The 22,479-nt window shown below is 40.0% G+C and overlaps 1 protein-coding gene across 4 annotated transcripts in view; it reads left to right on the top strand.

Annotated features, from left to right (window-relative positions):
- Nucleotides 1-2,207: 2,207 nt before the first annotated feature.
- Nucleotides 2,208-22,479, top strand: part of LOC122869997 (RNA-binding protein with multiple splicing-like) — a 36,036-nt gene continuing 15,764 nt past the window's right edge. The window contains exons 1-4 of one of the 4 annotated variants that reach the window (XM_044183540.1): nt 2,208-2,638; nt 16,188-16,265; nt 17,044-17,082; nt 19,844-19,906. In XM_044183540.1, coding sequence (XP_044039475.1) covers nt 2,576-2,638; nt 16,188-16,265; nt 17,044-17,082; nt 19,844-19,906 — 243 coding nt within the window. In that variant the 5' untranslated portion in view covers nt 2,208-2,575. The remainder of the gene's footprint in view (nt 2,639-16,187; nt 16,266-17,043; nt 17,083-19,843; nt 19,907-22,479) is intronic. The other 3 variants (XM_044183541.1, XM_044183539.1, XM_044183538.1) reach the window with 3 other exon arrangements.

Below are 22,479 nucleotides of genomic sequence, written 5' to 3'. Positions count from 1 at the left end.
TTAATTTACAAGCCAAAATTCAAATAGCATTTAGACTAATCATTTATGAAAGGCAGTGTATTAATCTCACAATATATTTTATATACCGTATATTCCTTCCATGCCTACAATGTATGAAAACAAGAAGAAGAAGAGACACAGTGTACCAGGTTAACATACTAGCTGCTTTCCATCTGCAGTCCCTGGGCAGGTAGACACAAACAGTATAAATGCAACAAATAAATAAATACATTTGAGATGCTACAGCCTGTATTAGGCCCATCAGAGTGTGCAAAAAACATGCAGCAGCACAGGGTCAAAAATAATAAAAACAACAGTTATAAAAACTCAATATATGTAAGATCACTATGAACTAACAGCTAGCTCAGGGCCATTGACACTAAGATAATGTCCTTTGTATGCTTTCCAGGGAGTTTTAGCAACATGGGGGCAGTTTAAGTTCAATGTTCTTGTGTAATTCCTGTGTCCACTACGTGGCGTTCGAGAACACCCACTTATTATATGTTACGCTCCAGTATATCAAGAGTTTATTTGCCATTTTCATGGCAAATAATGTGTCAACACGGAAACAGCGTTTGATGAAAACTCACAGTCTTCAATAATAAGCATCATCAAGGTCTTAAGACTTTTCTGCCCAAATTTGAGGTGTATCTGCTTAACCTGCTAGGAGGAGTAAGTCAAAGTGTAAAACATGTAATTACCTGTTGCCAGTAGGTGGCGCTATGACTATGACTGAATATCAGCCTGTTGATGTCTTCAGGGCAGGATTCTCATCAAACATGTGAAGTTTGGGACAGATTTGATCATGTACAGTCGAGATACAAGCTACTTCCTGTTTCATGGCAAAACATGGAAATTCGATGCCACGCCACAGACACGCCATACTCAAACTTTGAAGAATCACAAAGGTCTTGTCTTGAGATTACACTACCCAAATTTGAAGTCAATCGGATCATTTCTCTAGGAGGAATTTGTTAAAGTACGGAGCCCGTAAATGGTAAAAAATGGCCTAAAATTGCACACTAAATTCAAAATGGCTGACTTCCTGTTGGGTTTAGGGTATGACTCCAAGAGGCTTTTTTTAAAGCCTGGACATGATACATCTGCCTCCCACATATCGTACATCTAGCTCAAATTTAAAGGTGGGCGCTTTCACTTTGAAAACTGTTAGGGGGTGCCATCGAGCCAATTTGCCAAACCCAATCCCGAGACGCATATCAGATATAAGTATGACGTGTGTGCCAATTTCATGAGTTTTTGAGTAGACCTAGCACCTAATTTTTGCAATAAGAGACGGCAAATAATAATAACAATAATAATCATTTGAATTTCAATAGGTCCTTGTCACAGATTATTGGTGCTCGGGCCTTAAAAATACACATGTGGGGGTATTTAATTGGTTGATTCCAATAAGTTAAGCGTTGTTGTCTAATGCACACCTGCTTGCAGATGCGTAAGGAAGTGACATCATGTAAAAGAAAGTGTTCCTCTACACTGACAAGTTTATTAGAAATGCAATGTTTTGGCCATGGACCGCATCAGGTGCCAATTGAAGGTTCAGTCATGACCAGAACTAATAACCTTGGAATTACCAGTGTGCAGGAATTCATCAATTAGTGTTATACTCAATATATTACATTTTTACAACTTTTAAGCCAACAAAATGAATAAATAAATAAAGGTTTCACTATATGTCCACCAGAATTTTATTCCTGACACTGTAGAAATGGTTTAAAACAGCATTTAGACAGTAATTCAGAAATTCTAATTGAACAATTGAATAAATAAAATGTGAAAATCCACATAATAATAAGGGTTAGGGATAGGAGAAATTTTATTTAGGTGTCTTATCAGACTTTGTCTAGGGTGGACTAAAATCCTGGCTACTTTACATATACAGCACATTATAAGTAGCCTTTGTATAGGAATATTAAAGCAAATTGAGATGAAACTAATAACCATATGAGCCACGATAGACACCACACTGTAATAATATTGCAGGAATGTTGCAGCGACTAAAATAACATTCAGCTGGTCCAAAAGGCGATCGGTGATTGCGACTGATTTTCCACTGTCGCTCTCACAGCACTTGATAAAACTTGTTAAAGCCCAGCAGACGGTGCATCCCACCCTTTACCCCACCCTAAAACCCTCCCTCCATCCATCCCTCCCTCGCGCGGAGATGAGGAGAGAAGTTTGCCTGCGGCGCAGTACAGTGAACATTCACTGTATTTCATTTGGAGAACAGCAACAAGAGCCTCCGGAGAAGCTTTCCAGGGAATGTTGAGGAATATCTGACTGACACAGAAACACCACTCACAGCTGACTTTCCCCTCTTTTTAAAACAAAAGAAAATCTTTACTTATCATTGATGTCGCCAAAGTAGTGGGAAGCTCGGGTCAGTAGGACAGCGGCCGCACGCGGACTGTTTGTCTGTCGGTGGGTGCTTTTTAAAATTTGGGTCCTGGAGAAGAAGAAGAACAGAGCGGAACAGAAACGAAAGGCGACAAGAGAAGAAGAAGTTGAGGAAGAAGAAGACAGTTCAAGTGAACGCGATAAAAGAGCCCGACTCAGAATGAATAACAACAAAATCGAGAAAGAAAACGAGCAGAGTGAATTCACCAACCACGAAGAGGAGGTATGTATCCGCACGCGAGCACCTAGTTACCTAGTCTCACCACTGTTGTAGCAATTTGAATTTGAATAGGTCGGTCCGTGACCCATAACGACATCTTAATAAAGCGGTTCGTGCTAGAGCCGTAGTGCTAATAACGTGTTTTTAACCACCATTGCCTACTTTGTCACCTATAGTCTCACTGTAACGTTAGCACTCTTATGGTGTTCCTATAGCTGTTAAACATGTAAAGGACGCTCTCCTGTAGCATTTTCTGTGCTATTACCGACTTTTTACCTTGTAAAAGTTCAAAGTCTTGCTGATATATTATTAGTCCTACTTCATAATGCACTCATTTATTATTGGGTTTTTCCTAACGGCAGTAGCCTATATCATTCTTTACCTAAATAGTGCACCTGTCATCTATTTTTGAATTATTTTTTTTTACATAAATTCAAGTCTGACCTATATTATCCATCTTCCTCTTCATTTTTGTAACCTAACGTTTGTCGTTTTTCTTTTTTAAAACACTTTACTGTAAGGTACCACAAATACTGAGTAATACTGAATACTGAAAAAGTGAGGAACAAGGCAGGACTTGAGAATTGGTGAATCACTAATAAGTAGTTACTGAATAACTGAAGCCAGGACTACCTTGTAGGTAATGATAAGTTACCTGACAACAGAGTAAAGTGTTGTTAGTTCTGGCTTACTGTACCAAAAAGCCAGACGCTGAAAAGCAGTAGTAAAGGGAATTCTGAGCCAGGGGTCAAATTAGTTTTCAAACAACTGCTGCTGCAACATGTAGGCAATAACTCTTTGTAACCCAGACCCACTGCATTACAGTCAAGCAAGAATAACCTCTCTACTAATATGACTTACTTACATCTTAACACACCAGAATGATATTGTTTGTCCAAAAAAATGTGAGGTAATCCATTTAGTTTCTGGTGAAAATGTATTTTCTCTCTGATGTGCTGGATAATAGTCCAGTTTCTTCCTCTTCTCCTCTTGTAAACATTGCACAATCTGGATTCATAACATCTATTTCTTGGTAAATAAGTTTGTAGTGGTGCTCTTTGCATGGGGTGATTTTCTTTGGCACGGAAGCGCCTCTATTCAAATGCCAAACTTGTTATTTCAGAGCTCCACACATCTGCAAACCAGTGATGTAAGAAAGGTATATCGGGTTATATCAGATATTTCTCTTGGAGCAATTTGATTAAAGCTCAGTGTACTGTTCGTCACTTTGTAACTGAATAGCCAAACATACCCAGCCTGATGTAATACCATATTTGGTCCACTGTTGAGGTTACTGTGAATGCTGGGAGTTGCTGTAGCACCACACAGATGAGGTAAAGGGTAAAGAACTGACTTCTTGGAAACCCAATGGAGTGTTTTCGGTATAAAGCTTCACTCACCTTGTGACCTTGTGTACTCACAATACCGTACTCCAGTAGTAGTACTTCAGAGCCTCAGCGTATATGTACTAGCACATGACTCAAAAGCTGCAACTAATTGATTTTTGACAAATATGCCAGTCTCAAGTTCTCAGAGCCAAAGGTTACATCTTCAATGTCTTGTTTTGCCTGACCAACAGTACAAAATACAGAGATATTCAATTAAAAGACATATAAGACAGAGAAAAGTAGCAAATCCTCATTTCACAAGCTGGAACCAGAGATTTGTTTTGAATTTGTTTTGCTTAATAAATTACTTATACGATTAGTTATTGTTGATTTGTTTTCAGTTGATCGATTAATCGACAACTGCATGGCTCAACGTCTTTGCTTCAGCTGGATGAGGGATGTTTGCTTATCATTTTAACCAAAGAGGACAAGACATTACAAGAAAATGATTTGATTGATTTCCAGTTATCAGCTCACACATTACTTATTATAGAATCTGACAGCTTTGTTTTAGATCTGAAACAATTGGTCGATTAATTGATTAGTCAGTCGACAGAAATTTACATTTCACCTCAACTATCTTGATAATCTATTTATCATTTAATTCATTTTTCAAGCAGAAATGCCAAACATTTGCTGATTCCAGTTTCTCAAATGTCTTTTTTTTATTATACTGAATTGAACATTGTTGGCTTAAAATAAGCCAATTATTTTGTCGGACAAAATAAGCAATCTGAAGGCGTCATCGTGGACTCTGGGAAACTGTGATGAGCATTTTCATATTTTCTGACAGACCACATTTGATAGACCAAACAATTAATCAACTAATCTCGAAAATAGTTGACAATAATCAGTCGAGAATAATGGAGAATAATCATTAGTTGCCGCTCTACTTTATTTGATAAATAAATCTCTAAACTAGCACCCCACTAAATAGGTTTGAAATTCTGTGATGTCCACAAGCAGGAGGTCTAGAGGAGAGTCGTCTCCTGCATCGTGTAAAAGGCAGACAGAGAGAGTAATGGCCACAGGAATCTAATGGTTGTGGAAATGTTTGGAAGCGGTCCAGACTTAAATTTACTCTGGGGAATTAACGTAAGGTTAGACAGCACCACTTTATCTCTTGTGTAATAATGTGTGTTGTATGCAAGGGAGCAGCAAGTTTAGGGGAGACTGTACCACACACACATACACATTCACACTCACACGTATACGAGCTCGCGTTGAAAGGTGCAATCACACACACACTTTTGAAGGCAGGTGTGCAAATTCACACAAAAACACACATGAGGTTAAGAATAATGTGACTTATTCCTGAATATGACTTGCACTTTTTTTCTCCACATGATTCATGAACATTAGAGTTTAGCCTCTAGTAGAGATGAATATAAGTACAATACAAACTGCTTTATTGATGTTCAAGTGACTAATTTGACATTTTCAGCTTTTGTGTTTAATTCTTTTCCCATCCCAGTCTCCTGTGCAGAAACATTCACAAAGTTAACAAAAGCGCTAAATACAAACAGCTTTGTGCTTAACAACACTAAAGTAACCATAAACTATGACCTTATGACAGCCAAAGTTTAACAACCTCGCTGGTATGACTCTCACATGCCGAACAACAGCGGCATTCCCCCCCTCTTTCACAGTGTAGTATGCGACTCAGTGGATCACTGATTCGCACCAGTAAAGCAGCATAGCGAGCTTGGTTTCTCATGCCTGCTTCATCGCTCAACCTCACGCGCCATCATCACTGTACACCAAAGCTTGACGATGCTTAATGTTTATCTTGTGTGGACCAGTGCTCGCCAAACATGGTGCTGTTGCAGGCGAGGTATGCAGATTTCAGCCCCATGCAGCATCTAATCTTGTGAGCTGCTTTGATAAGCTTTATTATCAGGTGTTCTGGACGCTTTCACATACTGTGGCACTCAACAGCCACTGATGCAGTCGAGGTGACATGCTGCCTCTTACGTGGTAAATGTCAAAGATACGTTCAGACCAGCTGTGGTTTCCACGCCTTGTAAGGACAAGACACCTGGAGGGGTCTTCAGAGTAGATTTGATTTTCTAAAATGTGAATTGAAGACGGTTTTAACAGAAGAACTGCATATGTTTTTGTGAATGTTTTGTTCATTCTCAACTGTGAAGAGAGTGAAGTGTATTCATAATGACTGAGGTGAGGTGACAAGTTTCAGACATGTTTGTGTCATCTGGAGGGTAACATATTACGACAGAGTGCAAAGGAACAAACCCAGTTCACCAAAAGTTAATCATATCAAGATTTCATGTACTTATTTTAGTGCCAAAATGTAATCGTCAACTATTTAGATAATGAATGAATCAAATCTTTTTTATGTGATAGTAAATTGAAAATCTTTGGTTTATGGATTAGTTATTGGGGGAAAAAAACAACAATTTAGGCAATTATGATGGGCATTCTTCTCTATTTTATAGGACAAACAATTAATCAAGCACATAATCAGCAGATTAATCGAGAATGACAATATTCATTAGTTGCAGCCCAAATTTTTTATCAATTAATCATTTAAGTCTATGAGGCAAAGAGTGCCAAAGATTTGCTCCTTCCAGGTTCTCAAATGTAAGGATTTGCTGCTTTTATATCATCGTAAATTGATATCTGTATCTGTGTGTTTTGGACTGAGGGTTGGACAAAACAAGCAATAAGAAGATGTCACCGTCTCTGTGAAACTGAGATGGCCAGTTAAAAATAATAATTTATTTGTTTCAGCTTAGTTTTGGGCCTGTTTTGTGTTAATGGATAGTACACAGTGAAAAGAGGGAGGACATGCAGTGAAGGTTGTGAGTACATGGAATGCATCATAGCTAACCAAGTCACCCGACTGAGCTCGACCTGTAACCTCCTTGCTGTCAATTTGCCTCAAGCTAACTCGTGTTTATTTAAGTCGAGACCTGCCCAGCCTCCTCAATGTTGGAGGTCCACCGTCAAACCGCACCTGATCTTTGACAAATGAGTGAACAGAGTATCAAGCCTTTTGTTGTTTCCTCTGCAGGATAAAACTTATGTTTTACTTAAAAATCATACTCATAATCATATTCATAGTAAAACTGTCTTTCCTGCATGTAACAGTTGAACACAGCAGGAGTTTGAACCTCGTAAAACATCTGTTGATTCTAGTTCCTGGCTGACCATAAACATGTAAGTGGATCTTTACAAGCGCCCAAAGAGAAACAGAATATCACTCAAGCAGAGTTCAGCAAATGCGGCGTGTCTCCCTGGGGTGTAATTGGATTGTGCTTGGCCTGCTTTGGGTATCCACCAGGTCCTCTTCAAATAGCAGGCCAGTGTGACCTTTTCCATGAAGAGATGTAGGTGGGGAGCTGTGCTGCTGGAGAGGCACGGTGAAGCGGAGGGAGGCCACGCCGGTCTGTAGCACGGTGGTGTGTGGTCCGTATTTGTGCATGTATCTATGAAAAGGGCACGCAGATATATTAACGCTCTGTGACATGAAACGTTATCAGAGGGGAGCTTAGAGGCTAAAGTGGCCTTGATGGGGCAAAGGGGAACGCATACAAAGAATCTCACAGATTGTTGAAGACAATATACACAGAGATTTACTGTAGATTAAGACTATAAAGTACTCTCAAAATCACATAGTGAAAAAACACAGATATACAATGAAATATACGTTAATATACACAATAAAAAGACCCTATACAGGCTCACACAAACAGTAAAACCCTGCTCCAGCTACCCGTCTGATAGGTAGGAGTTTATTTATAAAAGCGCAGGGGGAATTGTCATCTTATCTTAGCCATTTGTCAGCTGTGCGACAAGAGGTATTTGAAAAGACAACAACAAGGCTTAGCGTCAGGAACGGCTGGCAAAGCTTCCTGCTAGACTCATGTGAAAAGAAAAGATTGTACTACATATATGTGAGTATATATATATATATATATATATATATATATATATATATATATATATAAGCTATATATAAACTAATTAATACTGACCACGAGGAGTGAAGTCTGCTATATGGTGCAGCTTTCTTTAAAAGGCCTTAGTTGTCAACTTTTGCTTGTGCCTAGACAGCGTCAGCCATCTTGTCTTGCTTTGTCATACTGTATTTATGGGCTTGTTCTGTCACCTCCACTTAATATTGCTTACTCACAAGCTATAATTATCCACCTTACAGTGTACAGTATCTTTTCTCTGAACCCTCCTTCTCACTCCTTTTTATGTTCTGCCTACATTTTCAGTCAATAATCCTCTAATTCATCTAATTTCTTTCCTCTAAACCCCCCCTCATCCATCTTCCCCCTTCTCTCCTGCTCCCTCTCTACACTTTTATCTCCCTTCCCCTCTGTTTCCTTCCCTCCTCCCTTCGTCTGTCCCACCCTTTTTCTTCCCTCTCTTTATCTTGTTCTCTCACCATTTCCTCCCTCTATCCCTCCCTCCCTCCACCCTGGTACTGTTTATAATTTGCCCTCTTCTTCTCCTCTTTCCTACCACTCCCTTCTTTCTCATCCTGCTCTCTCTCTCTCTCGCTCTCTGTCTCTCTTGCCCATTTTAGTCCCAATAGACAAACTCCTTATCCGTTATCGCCCCATACGTTGAAAGCACGACCCTGAGATCTCTGAGCAGAAGGACCGTTTATGGTCATGGGAAGAGCCCTAATGACAGGAGCAAGCCTGGCAGAACGCTAAAGAGGAGAAACTTGTCTGTCCGACTATCCAACTGAGTGCCAACAGGCTTTTGGCTGGCCCGGTGACAGTTAGCCATCCAAGGTCAAACTGCTCAAGATTAGCTTAAAAAGGTGGGACCAAATTTGAAACTAGAAAAGTCTATGGATAGGCCTTGATAGATTAGCCCCTTAAATGCTCTAACTGGGGCTAATTTCCTGTCATGTTGTCCATTGTCAATCCACTTCACAGAAAAGTAAAGAGTCCCTATTGTAAGAATTCAGTTTTTTTTAATCAGATTATGATATAATATGATTGGTTTAGAGTGGAAATGATTAGCAGACATCACTTTTCAAGTTAAAATGCATTCAAGTAATTAACCTTTAAAGCAGAACTACGTAACTTCTGCAGAACAGTGGCCACTGTGGTCATAGGTTACAATTATGGGATAACATGCTAAAACATAATGTAACAGCAGTGCAAGTAGATCAAAAGTTAGCAAACATTTGCTAACATTAGCCACCACCATTTAAGGCTGCAGCTGTAAAACCCCTGTGTTATTTTTTATGAATTCAGCTTTTTATTTGTAAGAGGCAGACCGTGTTATTCACCCTTTCAAAAGTTACAGTCTTGCTTTAAACTAAAAACAGATCCAACAAGTCCTGAAAATGAATTATATTTAGTGCTGAAAGTGAGTCAGTTGTACGATAAGTCGATTGACATAATAATTTGTCAACAAAAACAAGCTAAACATTTGCTTAAAGTGCTGTCACTGATAAACACAATGGAACAGCTGTACTATCACATAAAGGGAACGTATTAGAGGTACAGGTTTACATTTCTTCATGGAGACAGAGAGGATGACTGAGTATCTACTGTTGTCTGTGTCTCCCCTTGCACTGGAAACTTTAACCCCCTGCCCACTCAACCTCAGAACCAAACAGTTTAAGGTGTCCACTTGGGCAGGCGGCAACAAAGGGAGTCCATGAAAGGTCGAGACGGACTTGGCTGATTACTTCACGTTAATGAGCGCTTTGGAATGTTAAGTCTATTCATCGAGACTCATCAGATAAGAGAAAGGAAGAAGAGAGCAAACTAGTATGAAAGATTTTGATGAGCTCTGAGCTGACAGCCAAGGAGTCAAACTGATGTGTAGCTGACAATCTGTGAATGAGTCGCTCTTCTCTTCCACACGTCATCCATTCCAAATGACATCTTAAGGCCTTTTCGTTAAGGACAAAAATGGTTGATGAGAAAGAAAGAGCGTATACAGTATGTGTTGTTAAGACACGAGAGTATTCTTTTCCAGGTTAGATTTAAAACAAGGGAAACTGTTATGGAGAGAGGAAGAAAAGAGCAAGAGAAGGAAAAACGCAGTGAAGTGGGAACTTACTTGCTTTTCCTAGGTCATTTGTTTTAAATGTCTTTTAAAGGTTAACCTGTTGGAACATTTACCGGCCCTTACTGAGCTGTAATTGTTGGTCGAAAGCACTTGTGGGAGAAAGAGAGAGAGAGAAAAACAAAGAAACTCTCCTCTCAGAGCTCAGTCGTGACGTTTGGAGTGTGCTCAACCTCACAGTCGACCCCCCGACCTACACAACAACCCGGTGACCTGTGACCTCTGACCCCGAATGTGAAACTTGACCCGCTGAACCCTGGCGATTAACAGACAAACAGAGTCATCCATTTATAGTCGTTTGACACCTCTCGGGCCTGCAGTCTCTCACTCTTCACATTCTCCGACACGGAAGATGAAGGGGGGAAAAAAAACTTGTGAGGATGATGGAGCGCGATGCCAACACAGAGCAGTGACAACTCAGATAGCAAAGGGAGTCTGTCAGTTAGACTGTTTTTAATAACGTGGCGCTCAACTGATGCAAGAAAACTCAACTTGCCCTGAGCTCACACGGGCTTATGGATAGGCTTTGATACTAACTCGGTCACAGCGAACCAAGACTTGTGTGTGGATTTGAAAGCAGCTAGTGTGGGTGTGCAATGAAAGATTTCTTCTGAGCTTTTTTGATTTCATATGCAGGTAATCTCAGTGTTGTTGCATGCGCACACACACACACATGCTACAATAGGCTACTGTACGCCCTCTTTCTCTCTCTCTCTCTCTCTCTCTCTCTCTCTCTCTCTCTCTCTCAAGGCTTCAAGGTTAGAGCTGTGTCCTGCCACATCTGGCTCGAAGGACCTATATCTATTAACTTGGCATACACACACACACACAGGGAGGAAGAGAGAAACATCATCTCACATTGCACCAAGGTCGTGTCCCTCATTTCAGCCAGAATGAACGGTCAAAAAAGCACTCAATTAAAGTCAGCCCAAATACCTGAGAAAGTCACACAGATTATAATGAGGCATTTCAGGCAATAGGTGTCACTAGTTTTATAAGTCTACAAGCTGAATGGAAATGACACATGAATAAGTTGCTAGGTTTATTAACTAGGCAAATCAAGCAGCTTTTATAATGGCTGACAAATTGCATTCAATGCTAGAAAAAAATTTAAGATACTTAAATGCAAGTTTTGAATGGTGCTCCAGGCAGTTATTATTCCAAGCTATCAAGCAGTCGTGGTGTCAATTTTGGCTTTGTAATTTAAAGCTTCATGATATTTAATAGTGGGAAGGCTGTTTGGTAGAAGGTTGGTCTCTTGGTTTCAGGGCCTAAGTCAGCTTTTTCCTTGACATGACATTTCATTAGCAAAGCCAGAAAAAACATAATTTTGTAGCTGATATTTTTAGCACCAGATGTTTTAGCTGAATACTAAATTTATCATCCTTTGTAATTTTGCTCATTCATCTGGCTCATTTAAAGGATAATTTTGGTTTATTACAACTTGGATCTTATTTTTGTAGGTTTGGCCATCGTTTCTATCTGTAGTATTGTACTCACAAAGTTTATTGCTGAGATCTCAGAACACAGCAACATCACTGAACAAGTCAGAAGCTGACACAAGCAGTCAGACGATCAGACAGGTTTGAAACACTATACTTACATTGTAAACAAACAAATTAATTGTACTGGAACAAACGTCCAGGTTACCCAATCTTATTTGGAGGTGAAAAGAGGAACAGTAACATTATTACCCAAATTGTCCGTTGTAAAAATCCAAATGGACTTCCTGTTTCAAATTTGACCTACCGTACTCATTTTACTTCCAAATGAAGTGGTTTGAATAATCTGGCTAAACCGTTGGCTTGTTTACAACCTGTATGATAATCTGAATGATTGCGTTTCTTGCCCTGGTGGACTTTGTTTTAGCAATATTGGGCAGAAACGATTGGTTGATTATTCGATTAGTTGATTGATTGAATTACTCAAGAACTATTTTGATAATCAATTAATCGTTCCAGTAATTTTAAAGCAATAATGCCTACCATTCTCTGGTTCCAGCTTCTCTCCGTCATATATGACAGTAAACTGAATATTTTAGGGTTTTGGACTGTTGGATGGATAAAACAAGGAATATGATAACATCACCTTGGGCTCTGGGAAATAATGATGCCATTTTTCACTTTTTTCCGACATTTAATTGACAAAGCGATTAATTGAGAAAATAATGAAGATGAATTGATGATGTTAGTTGCAGCCCTAGTTCCCAGATCTCAGAAATTACTTTACAGACACAATAAACAATCTTAAAATAAGCTCCAAGTTGTGATAAACCAGACTTATCCTTTAAGATAATTCCTCACTTAAGTTGTTGAATGTTGTTGTGAGCACAGAGCCCTCACCCCTCCTTCTCCAGCCTTAGGGTGGCACCGGCAAACCAGGTGCAGTGATAGAGTATCAATAAGGTGATGACCTCATCCGGGGCTTGTGGAGTCAAGGATTTCTGATTAGAGGTACATTGATCCCCTGGGACTTGCTGCAGAAGTGGCCTTAATAGGATCTGATGTTTTTGGCCCGGGGCTCCACACTCTGCTGTGCTCCGCTAAGGCGTTGCCAGGGAACTGTGCTGGTAGCCGGCTGTGAAGTACTCAGCTGGCTTGTGGTAGGTAGGGACTGCTGTTTTTGATTGAAGCCTGCCTGCTTGTTGGTGTGTGAGCACGCCATAAATGGTCAATGATTCAAAGGTCCATACCAGGCCGCTCAGCACTATGGAAATGTAGGTATGTGACTCACGAGGAACCAATAAAACAATGCTTCTAAAATCCAATAAAACAGTGGCAAAGGGTGTATTTTTGCTTTTTATGAATCTGCAGAATCTGCTCAACCCCTGGCTTGACCTTCACTTTAGTTTACTACATCATGAAACTTTGATGTCTCACTTTACCTGGTGGCGGCACGTTTACAACTCTCTGCCTTTTCGAGCTTGTCTCAAAGCAACATAAATAAAGAGTGATACTGTAATCAACAGCAGATGTCTGCAGGAGAGAGCATTTTGACACATTTGCCTGTGAATCATCCCGTATCCAGCGTGTGCAGTCAGCTCCACACCAGACACACGGCGAACCGATCATATATCACAACAGCTGACGTCAGGAAGTCTCAGGAATGAGGTTCAACACAGCCAAGAATGTCCCATTGTTCCGAGTGTGTAGAGGACTCATTGTTGTGCGTGTTTGTGTTAACTTGTGAAGCATATCCAGCTCTCAAGTGTCTATTAGCCTCATGACTGAAGACAGGAGTTAAATCAAAGATGGGATCTCAGATAACTTGGCGAAGGAGAGTTAGATGATTATCATGTAAAAAATACCCCATATAATATTACTGCAATCTTATTTGTCAGAGCCAATTTATTTGCTATATAGTGATTCCGATGTTCAGTTTCGTCTTTAATCCACATAAAGTGAAACAACAAGACTTAAGAGTGAAATATAAATCTGTCATCTTAACAACAGTGAGTGACTCTGATGTTGTTTTTGCATCTTTTTCTAGTCATGCGCAGCTTTAATAAGATGTTCACTGAAACAGCGAAAATGACAATGAAAACAAAGCCAGTGTTTATGACTTGGTTGTCTAGTCCTAAAACACCTTTTTGGATTTTTAGTTTCACTACTACTTGTGTTTTTGCTGCACTTTTTACCACCACACTATTAGTTTCATCAGCCTCAACAGCTGTCAGTGACTACTCTTGCTCGTGTCTGATTGATACCATCCTGCTCTGACTCTTTGTTCCCATGTAACTCCATATAAGGAGACCCTCTAAAAGAGTTTATTTGAACAGAACTGCCAGAGACAGAGCCCAGTGACGGCCCTGCAGGGTTCAGCTCGGCTCAGATAAGATAAGATAAGAGCGAAGGTGAGAAAGTCTCCAAGGTAAGGTTTTTTTGGCTGGATGGCCGGTTTGGCACTCTCGAGCTATTGCTCCCCCCAGTTGCTAAGCTGCTTTGTTTGTGTGTTGCTCTGCCTTTGGCATCAGTGGTGCGTATCAGGTTACATGTGGGAATGAGGTGTAGTGTTAGTTCAGCAGTTCCTTTGTCCCCTGAGTTGTGAATCTACTATCTAATGAATCTGGGAGCTTTGAATCTACTCTGTGTAATTGCATACCTACGGTTTTATTCTAAATTCAACCTTAGATAGAATAAGTATACTGAATAAATAATTAAATTACACATCCAAACCCGCTATCACAGTATTGATGTGGGTGTGTACGGTGGAGTTGTTGGAAGTTGGTTTGATGCACACAGTCTATTGTTTGGTTGTCATGTCTCTTGTGAACTAAAGCACTTATTTTCTTGTACCAAGCCAACTTCAATTAGGTGATATTTCCATGTATGCAGTGTGATTAGTGCCTGTTTAGATAATAGAATTGTCTAAAAAACATTTTATCTATCATTTCGTGTGTGCCCCAGTTATCTTAGTACCACTTTTTGAAAAAAGGGAGGATTTTCCATTTTTTAAAGCTTAAGAGAGGTTAAATGGAAAAAACAAAGCTGTTGTGTTACTAGAAGACACATGTTGTAGTTTATAATGTAATAAGGAATGCCTGCCTTAACAACTATTTCCTTCACTGAGCCTTTATTAAGGACAGACACATGTACAATTACATGTAACAAATAGAATTTTCCTGTTTCATCGCCTCCAAAATGTAATCGGATCTGCATTCATGAGCTGTGACAGGACGTCTCAGCACCTGTGTCTTGTAGCACTGCTATGTCTGTGTTTACTAAATGTTACAGTTGGTGCTAATGTGTCTGAATATGTTGAAAGAACTACTGCTGTTCACACAAGCCTTTTTAGACATGGCAGCCAGGTTGCTGATCGTGTTGTTTAAGGAGTGACATTGTTAGTGTGCAAAAATGAAAGAGGTTGACAGCTTTGGCCAATTTACTTAGTCAAACAGTGTCTGTGTGCCCTGAAAGTACCCACAGTATTGTAACCCCAAGCCCTAAGCCAGGTTGCCACTTGTCATTTAGAATATGAGTTTCTTGAAGGAATAGGTACAGGAATTTTGGGAAATACCCTTATTAATTTTGTTTCTGAGAGATAGATGAGAAGATCGATGCCACTCTCATAACTGTGTGTTAAGTATGAAGTTGGGGCCAGCAGCCGGTTAGCTTAGGTTAGCATAAAATAAAATATGAATAAATAAATAAATAAAATAAAAGTGTACATATATACACACATAGCACTAGCTACCTGTAACACCGCAAAGTGTCATTTTTACACTTCTGTTTTTGTACAGATTAAATAAACAAGATATATCATGTTAATTAGTGAGCTTAAGAGGTGCTGGTAGGTGGATTTTATAACCTTCTGACAGAGTCAGGCTAGCTGTGTCGCTGATTCCAGTCATTTGCTAAGCTAAGCTAACTGGCTACTGGCTTCTGCTTCATATTGAATGGACATTGTGTGTTTACTTATTTTGTTTTTTCCTTAAAATATTTAGACCCTTTCTCTATTTTACCTTACCTGTTTAACATTTTTAGTGGTTAGTTTAATAGTAGTTGAGATTGAGACCAAATTGAGATTAGGTCACTACAAATGTAGGTGTTACCACCTAAAATGTCCTTTTGACAAACCTAAACTTTACCTGCAGTACACCATTCATTTTCTTCTCTATCAACACACATAATGATAACAACAACTTATTTGCCTGAAAGCCCATTTGGAGTCACTCTCATCTTACCCCCCCAGTGGTTTTCCACCATCTCTGACAATTAGATTTTCCTTTAATCTCTCTTTGCTAACATATACATTGTAATTCGCCAGCAATGCCAGCTCAAGTTGCAAGTTGAAAAGTTGAAATGTAAAACAGAGGCTAGAGCTGCGAGGGAGGATTGCCATAAAACACAGCAGGCTGTAGATTACACAGGAGAACACAATACACTACACTGTAGAAAGGTGTGGGAGTGTGTTTGCTGAGCTGAAAGATATCCCTATCAGTGTTTGAAAAGTCTATCTTTTATCCAGAGAACTATTTAACTCATGTTCAGTGTCCTTTTCCTCATAACCTAATCTGTTACTGTCAGGTATCCAAGGTAGCTATTTATATCTAGTGGAGGTTAATGAAAAATACATGATCTCTTTCTTGTCTTCCTCAGGTCCGAACGCTATTTGTCAGTGGGTTACCACTGGATATTAAGCCGCGGGAGCTCTATCTCCTGTTCAGACCATTTAAGGTATGTTTGTATGTTTTAAATGGATGGGCTGCAGCTATTCTTAGCAGCTTTTTTTTTCCAGCAGTCAATGGGACCTCCATTAATGGTGATGAAATAAACGGCAATGGAAACTCTCCCGCGAGGTTCAAGTGTCTGTGTTCCTAAAGCTGAGGTTCAATCACATCTTGATCCACAGGAAGCTTGTGTGTGTGTGTGTGTGTCTCATGGAAAAATGGCTCACTGCCTGCGATACAAAAACAAAGCTATTTGCTTCACCTCAGAAACTTCACTTTTGTCACAGGCACAAAGAGTCCTGGAGTTTAGTTCAGGTGAATGCATGTAGATGTTACAAGCTTTTTGGACCGTTGCCCTTGAATAATGCACTTTAATGGTGCAGCAGGAGCACAGTTAAAGTGAATAATGGGACAATCGCATCTAATCTCTCCCTTAGATAATGCTCGTGGTATGTACTCTGAGTAAATGGTTTATGTCATGAGCGTTGAAAGCAGTAAATCTCCTTTAATCAGTTAAGACACAACATTCAGTCCATATGGTCTTCATAAGAGCTTTTTGACTCGTGAAACAACCTAGCTAACCTAAGTCAGTGGTGACCCTGCAATGTAAAAATCTAGAACTTTTTACTGAATGCAAGTGTTATTATGCAATAGTTTGGCACAAAATATGTTTTGCAACATTTTGCTCACTAGAATCCCTAAAATATCTTTACATCAAATGAAAGCTTTTGTCTTTGTTAACTGTCACTTTTTCACAGTTCTGGCATTCCCTTTCTTTGTTTCAGGGCTATGAAGGCTCCCTGATAAAACTCACTTCTAAACAGGTATGCTATAAGACACACTGAGGGCTGTGTGTGAATGAAGGTATTAGTCAGACTCTCACCATGCTTTTACTGTTTGCATTACCCAATGTCTTGCTCATCAACACCTTTAATTTCTCCCCTTTGTCCTATTTTTCCCCTCTTGGTGTCATCGGCTTGTTGACTATGAAGGATTAGCACCCTTTGTCAGGAAGTACCTGGAATAGGAAAAAAAGTTTATTGGGGGGAGGGTAGAGAAAAAGTGTTGCACCAACTTGCCTTTGGCAGTCAGATAGTACGCTTGTAGTCACAGACAGTCAACTCCAGTGGGATGTGCGGGGATGGGAAATGAGACGGGAAAAGAATTTTGAGGTGTCAAAGTGAGCGTTTTGACAAGAGCAATACTGACGGTTGAGTTTTGCCTCCAGGGGCGCATGACTGAAAATGAGCTCAGCTGGCAGGTGTCCACATCCAGAGTTAAGCAATTTAGCTTCATGTCAGTATACTTATTACCACATTACACTGTTTCCCATAAAGACATGACATACTCATTAGAAGGATTTAGTGCGATTTAGATCGAATGTGCCGAGTATAATACCTCTAAAACTAAGAACAAAGGAAAGCCTTTTTTTCCGCTGGTGAAACCTCTTCAGAACAAGTAAAATCCCATTGCATGGTTTGGGATTTTCCCTTTTTTGTTTCATTGTGGTTGCATGCTGTCAAAAACTTTCAAAAGGCAATTAGCAACTATTCTAATATGTTTTTTATATTTTAATACATTAACGTCCAGCTTAGCTTTGCTATCAGTAAGGGCTGTTGTGATACTAATACTATTAATGCATTGTTTATTGTTTTTTTTTTAAATCTTGTGCCTCACTGTGTCGTGTCTAGGGCTTCGAGTATTTTTATCGATTAATCTGCCAATTCTTAGTTGATTCATTGTGTGGTCTATAAAATGTCAGAAAATACTAGAAAATGCCCATCACGAGTTCCCAGTGCCCAGGATGACATATTCATATGTCTTGTTGTCTCTGACCTACAGTCCAAAACCCAAAAATATTCAGTTTACAATGAAGCAGAAAAATCTCACATTGGAGACACATTTTTGGCATTTTTGCTTAAAAAAGTAATCAAAGAGTAACCAAACAGCCCCTTAAAATCTCTCTTTTCCTTTTTTTTTTGCTGACCTCTAGTGGTTTAACTTCTCACCTTACTGCAGTGATGTACAGGTGTACTCCAGGACCCTGTGACATCACTGTTGAATGTGGTTACAGGTGCAACAGAGCACACCCAACCACAACCAGCATCACTGATGGGTGATGGTCAAAAGGGCTTTAAATTTTCGTCCAGGCAGGACAGTAAAATACTGCTTTTCAGCCCGGTGTTAAGTAAATCTTTAAATGATCATCAAAATACTGATTAATTTAATGTCGATCAAATAAATTGGTCTTCACTTAACCTGCAGGATTCCACATTTCATAATCTAGAAAATGTGATCTGTGTGGGTTTTGCTCTTTTTGTTTTGCCTGTTTAATGAATACGTGAGACACTCAGCAACTCTTTGTGCACTTTGGCCTCTATTTGCACCTCCCCACCTTGCCTCATACTTTGATAACTGCCATCTTCCTCAGGACAAATGTCAACTGATGCTTATGTTCACGCCTGGCAAAGTGCTGTACAACATTCCTCAGGCTTGTCTTTGTTTTGAGCAACTCTCCTCCCGACTAATAACAATGGCGACGTAAATCAATCGATCTCCCTCTATCTTCCAGTCCGAGAACACACAGCCATCTCCATATATAGCAAGAGCCAGATCTCAGACCTTTTCTATTTATATTCGTGTTATGCTTCCTCCTCCTGACGTCTTCACTTAGTCCCTCTTTCTTTTTTTTCTCATGTTTCTTCTTTTCTTTTTACCCTCCTCCTCCTCCTCTTTCTCTACTTGTTCAAAATTCCCATAACCCTACACTGCTTTTCCAGATCACACGCAGCAGTGCGACCCCATGGGAGCAACATGTTTCGTTTTCCCCTCACCCCCACCTCTTCTCAACATCCCCATCCACGCACATATACTCTGCTAAAATGTGCATTCTTTGTTCATATCTGCAACAGTGGTTAGAAATCTGACAACCAAACCTGCATAATTGTGGGGTTTTTTTTGTTGTTTTTCCCTCTTGCTCACACCTTTACTATTGCAGGCACAGGCTCTAGAGTGATGTCACCAGAATATAAAACAAGCATCAGTGAAATAGATACAATATATTGCATGGTTTTCTACTGACAGGCCTGATCGAGTAGGTCTTAAAAACTATTTCTATCTCTCACCTCACTTTCTTTCATTTTTACTCTCACCTTTAACCTCTAAATTCTCATTCTAAGGACCCCCACCCCATTTGTCTTCTTTTTACTCTCTCTGTCTCTTCTCCTTGATCAGCCCCCCCCCCCCCCCACAAACACACACACACTCACACACTCACTCTTGCATGCACTTTCTCGCTCTCACATTGCCCGTATTTGGGCATAGGGGAGCAGAAAGATGAACTCTCCTTGTACAATGTAAGCGTCCAGCCTCCATTTCCCCCCCACCCCCCCCCTCTCTGTCGCCACGGTTTTATAAACAGGGCAAGAGAGAGAGGGAGACAGAGAAAGAGGGGGGTGGGCATGATAAAAAAAAAATTAATAAAAAAAAGAACAACATGTCTATGTCACTCAGACAGAAACGCCGACTCAGTTTTCTGCCTTAAACCATGTTTCTTTCTTTTGTTCTGTCTTCTTGTCTCCCCAGCCAGTGGGGTTTGTCAGCTTTGACAGTCGATCAGAGGCGGAGGCTGCTAAGAATGCCTTGAACGTAAGTGTCATGCCCTCTTCGTGCTCCTCTCAAGCACCAGCTCTGCGCTTGTATATCTTGTGATGACTGGGAATCGCATCTCTCTGCCCTCTGTGCAAATGCATTTGATATCAGGGAAATCCAGACATTCCTACATTTTCTATCACATGCAAAAAGCCAGAAAAGGTAGTGAAGACAAACATGTCATGGTATCTCTAAATACACACATATGTCTGTTTCTGTTTGAGTAAATAATGTGTTTTTCTTAAAGCTTTGCCATGGATCCTGCAAGGTCAGGAGGAGCTCTTCTTCCACATATAAATAGAAGACATTGATCTTGGGTTTAATTTTAATCTCACTTATTTCAGAATGTAGCTCAGTAGAAAGCCTTGATGAGGCAGACTCAAATATGAAACAGAGCCCATCCTCACAGGGTTTTATTCAGCTCTCTTGAAACAAAGTATAGATAGACGGTAATGAACACCAGCTCTCACACAGCTTTAGTTTCCCATTGTTTTTTTAACCTGTCTAGATATACACCACCCCTTCTATTGCTTCTTAAGTTTTTGTTGATCCCTTTGTCACAGAAAAAGATCAGTTTTATCATCCTCCTAAAGTGGGACCGTGACAACGCAAGCAGAGTCTGTCAACTTTCAGATGTTGAGATATTGGTGCTCATCAAAGGCAGAGCGTTGAAGAAAGGATAAAAATTATCATCTTATTATGAGCCAACAATAGTCAGACTGTTTCCATAGAATCACTCGGTGGGGCTGAGAATTGAACAGTGCTCTTGTTTTTCGGGGAAAGCTACATCCCGGGGGTCATATGGAGATAAGCCAGATTTTGCAAACATCTATCTGCATATTGAAATATGGCAAAGACAGAGAAAACTGAGGGAAGGAGGGGATTTGTTTCCCGTCATAGTAGTCGTTATATTTCCTCTAAACTAAGAGCAGCTTCTAAAAGAACACCTGATTCAAGTAACAACACCATTACAACAATTAGAATCATCACCAAAAACAAAACATGCAGAAGTGCAAAGGAAGTGCTAAAAAAATACACATTTCAAGGTAGAGACTCAACGCAGTTCAAACTGAGATGTGTTCAGACCTCATTATATCCATGTACCTTATTATACCTCTGCAGCCTGGGCTAGCAGAAGCTGCGAGTGCACTGAGCCAAGGCAATCCTAGTTAATTCCCTCCCCTTCATGAGAAGAGTCAGCCCTCGCTTGTTTCAACTCAGCTTTGCCCGAGCCTGCAGGGATGATCCTCGCAGCTTCTCGCTCTTTTGCTGCAGAGAACTTTACTCTTGACTGCTTTTCTCCTCCATTGATCTGACCTCCCGTGTTTTCCTGTGTGTCTTTTGCACACAATTGAATGAGGTTAATTGGAGGGTGCCTATGGTCGGTGGTGAAATTCTTCCTGGCCTTGTTGCTTCCACCGCAGACAAACAAATAGCCGCTTTGTTTTTGGATGAAGAAGACCTTTGTTTATGTCACATTCCTTATTTTTCTTCAGGCGAAAGTAATTGACAAGAAAAATGATTTGGACTATTGCACATGTGGAGGTTTTTGATGTAGATCAAACTGTAAGAGAGAGAAAAACAACCTTTACTTGGCTTGTCATGAGCACCGATATGTCAGAAGGCTTTTAGCATTGGCATCGCAAGAATTTTCCAGAATATTTGGCTCACTTTAAGTGGTGATGCTTGCAGTATGTCATGGTGAATAACATAATATACAGTTACAGAGTTCAGGAGGGGGCATAGCGAGGGTCTTGTGGCTTGTCTGCATGTGGTGTAAATGACATCATGCGCTAGCCAGGTTTGTGTCATCAGCTTCTGATTTTTCAATTGTGGATGTCACCCGTCATCACCTGTGTCGAACCAGTATAACCTCTAATCCACAATGAGCCATTTACAGCAGGCTTCAAAGTCTAAACAACTGAAAATGTCCTCTCACCGCCAAGAATTGGGCAGTAAATTCACTCGTAAAATGCTGAAAGACGAAAAAGATACAAAGTGACAGTTCCAGATCCCAGAGCCAGGTCCCATTGGACATCTAAACAACACACAACAAGGCTGAGAATGCAAAAGTGAACATGATAACTAACTCAGTACACTTCAGTAGAGAACAAAATTCATTTTGTCAGGTGGTTTCAGGCACGGTTGCTAAAGCAAAGTATTACTGTTCTAATGTGTAGCATCATTAAGAGTCATCATGTGGTGAAGCCTAATCTCGCTCAACAAAGACACCTCCCAAGGAGTTGACTTTGATCAACCTTCCAGGAAAACAAGGGATATCTAAGAACTCTATAAACAACTTGTCTGCGTTCATCATATTTTGGCTGGGAACAATATGTGGGAAAAAATGTGTTGTTACTCCTATGCAGGAAGTGAGCTAATTCTCAAATTTGATCCGCATATGTAACAATTGAAACATGTTGACATCTTCAAATATGTGAATTGGAATACCCAGTGTTAAAGAATGCATTAAAATCATGGATATCTGCAAATTTATTTCTGGAGCCAAACTGATTTCTTGCCACCAAAAATCCTCCACTATTAATTCACACAGATGAAGGAGTTACATT

This window comes from Siniperca chuatsi, linkage group LG22 (assembly GCF_020085105.1).
Source record: "Siniperca chuatsi isolate FFG_IHB_CAS linkage group LG22, ASM2008510v1, whole genome shotgun sequence".
Lineage (NCBI taxonomy): Eukaryota > Metazoa > Chordata > Actinopteri > Centrarchiformes > Sinipercidae > Siniperca > Siniperca chuatsi.
Note: the sequence above shows the minus strand (reverse complement) of the source record. Positions and strands in the feature narration are given on the sequence as shown.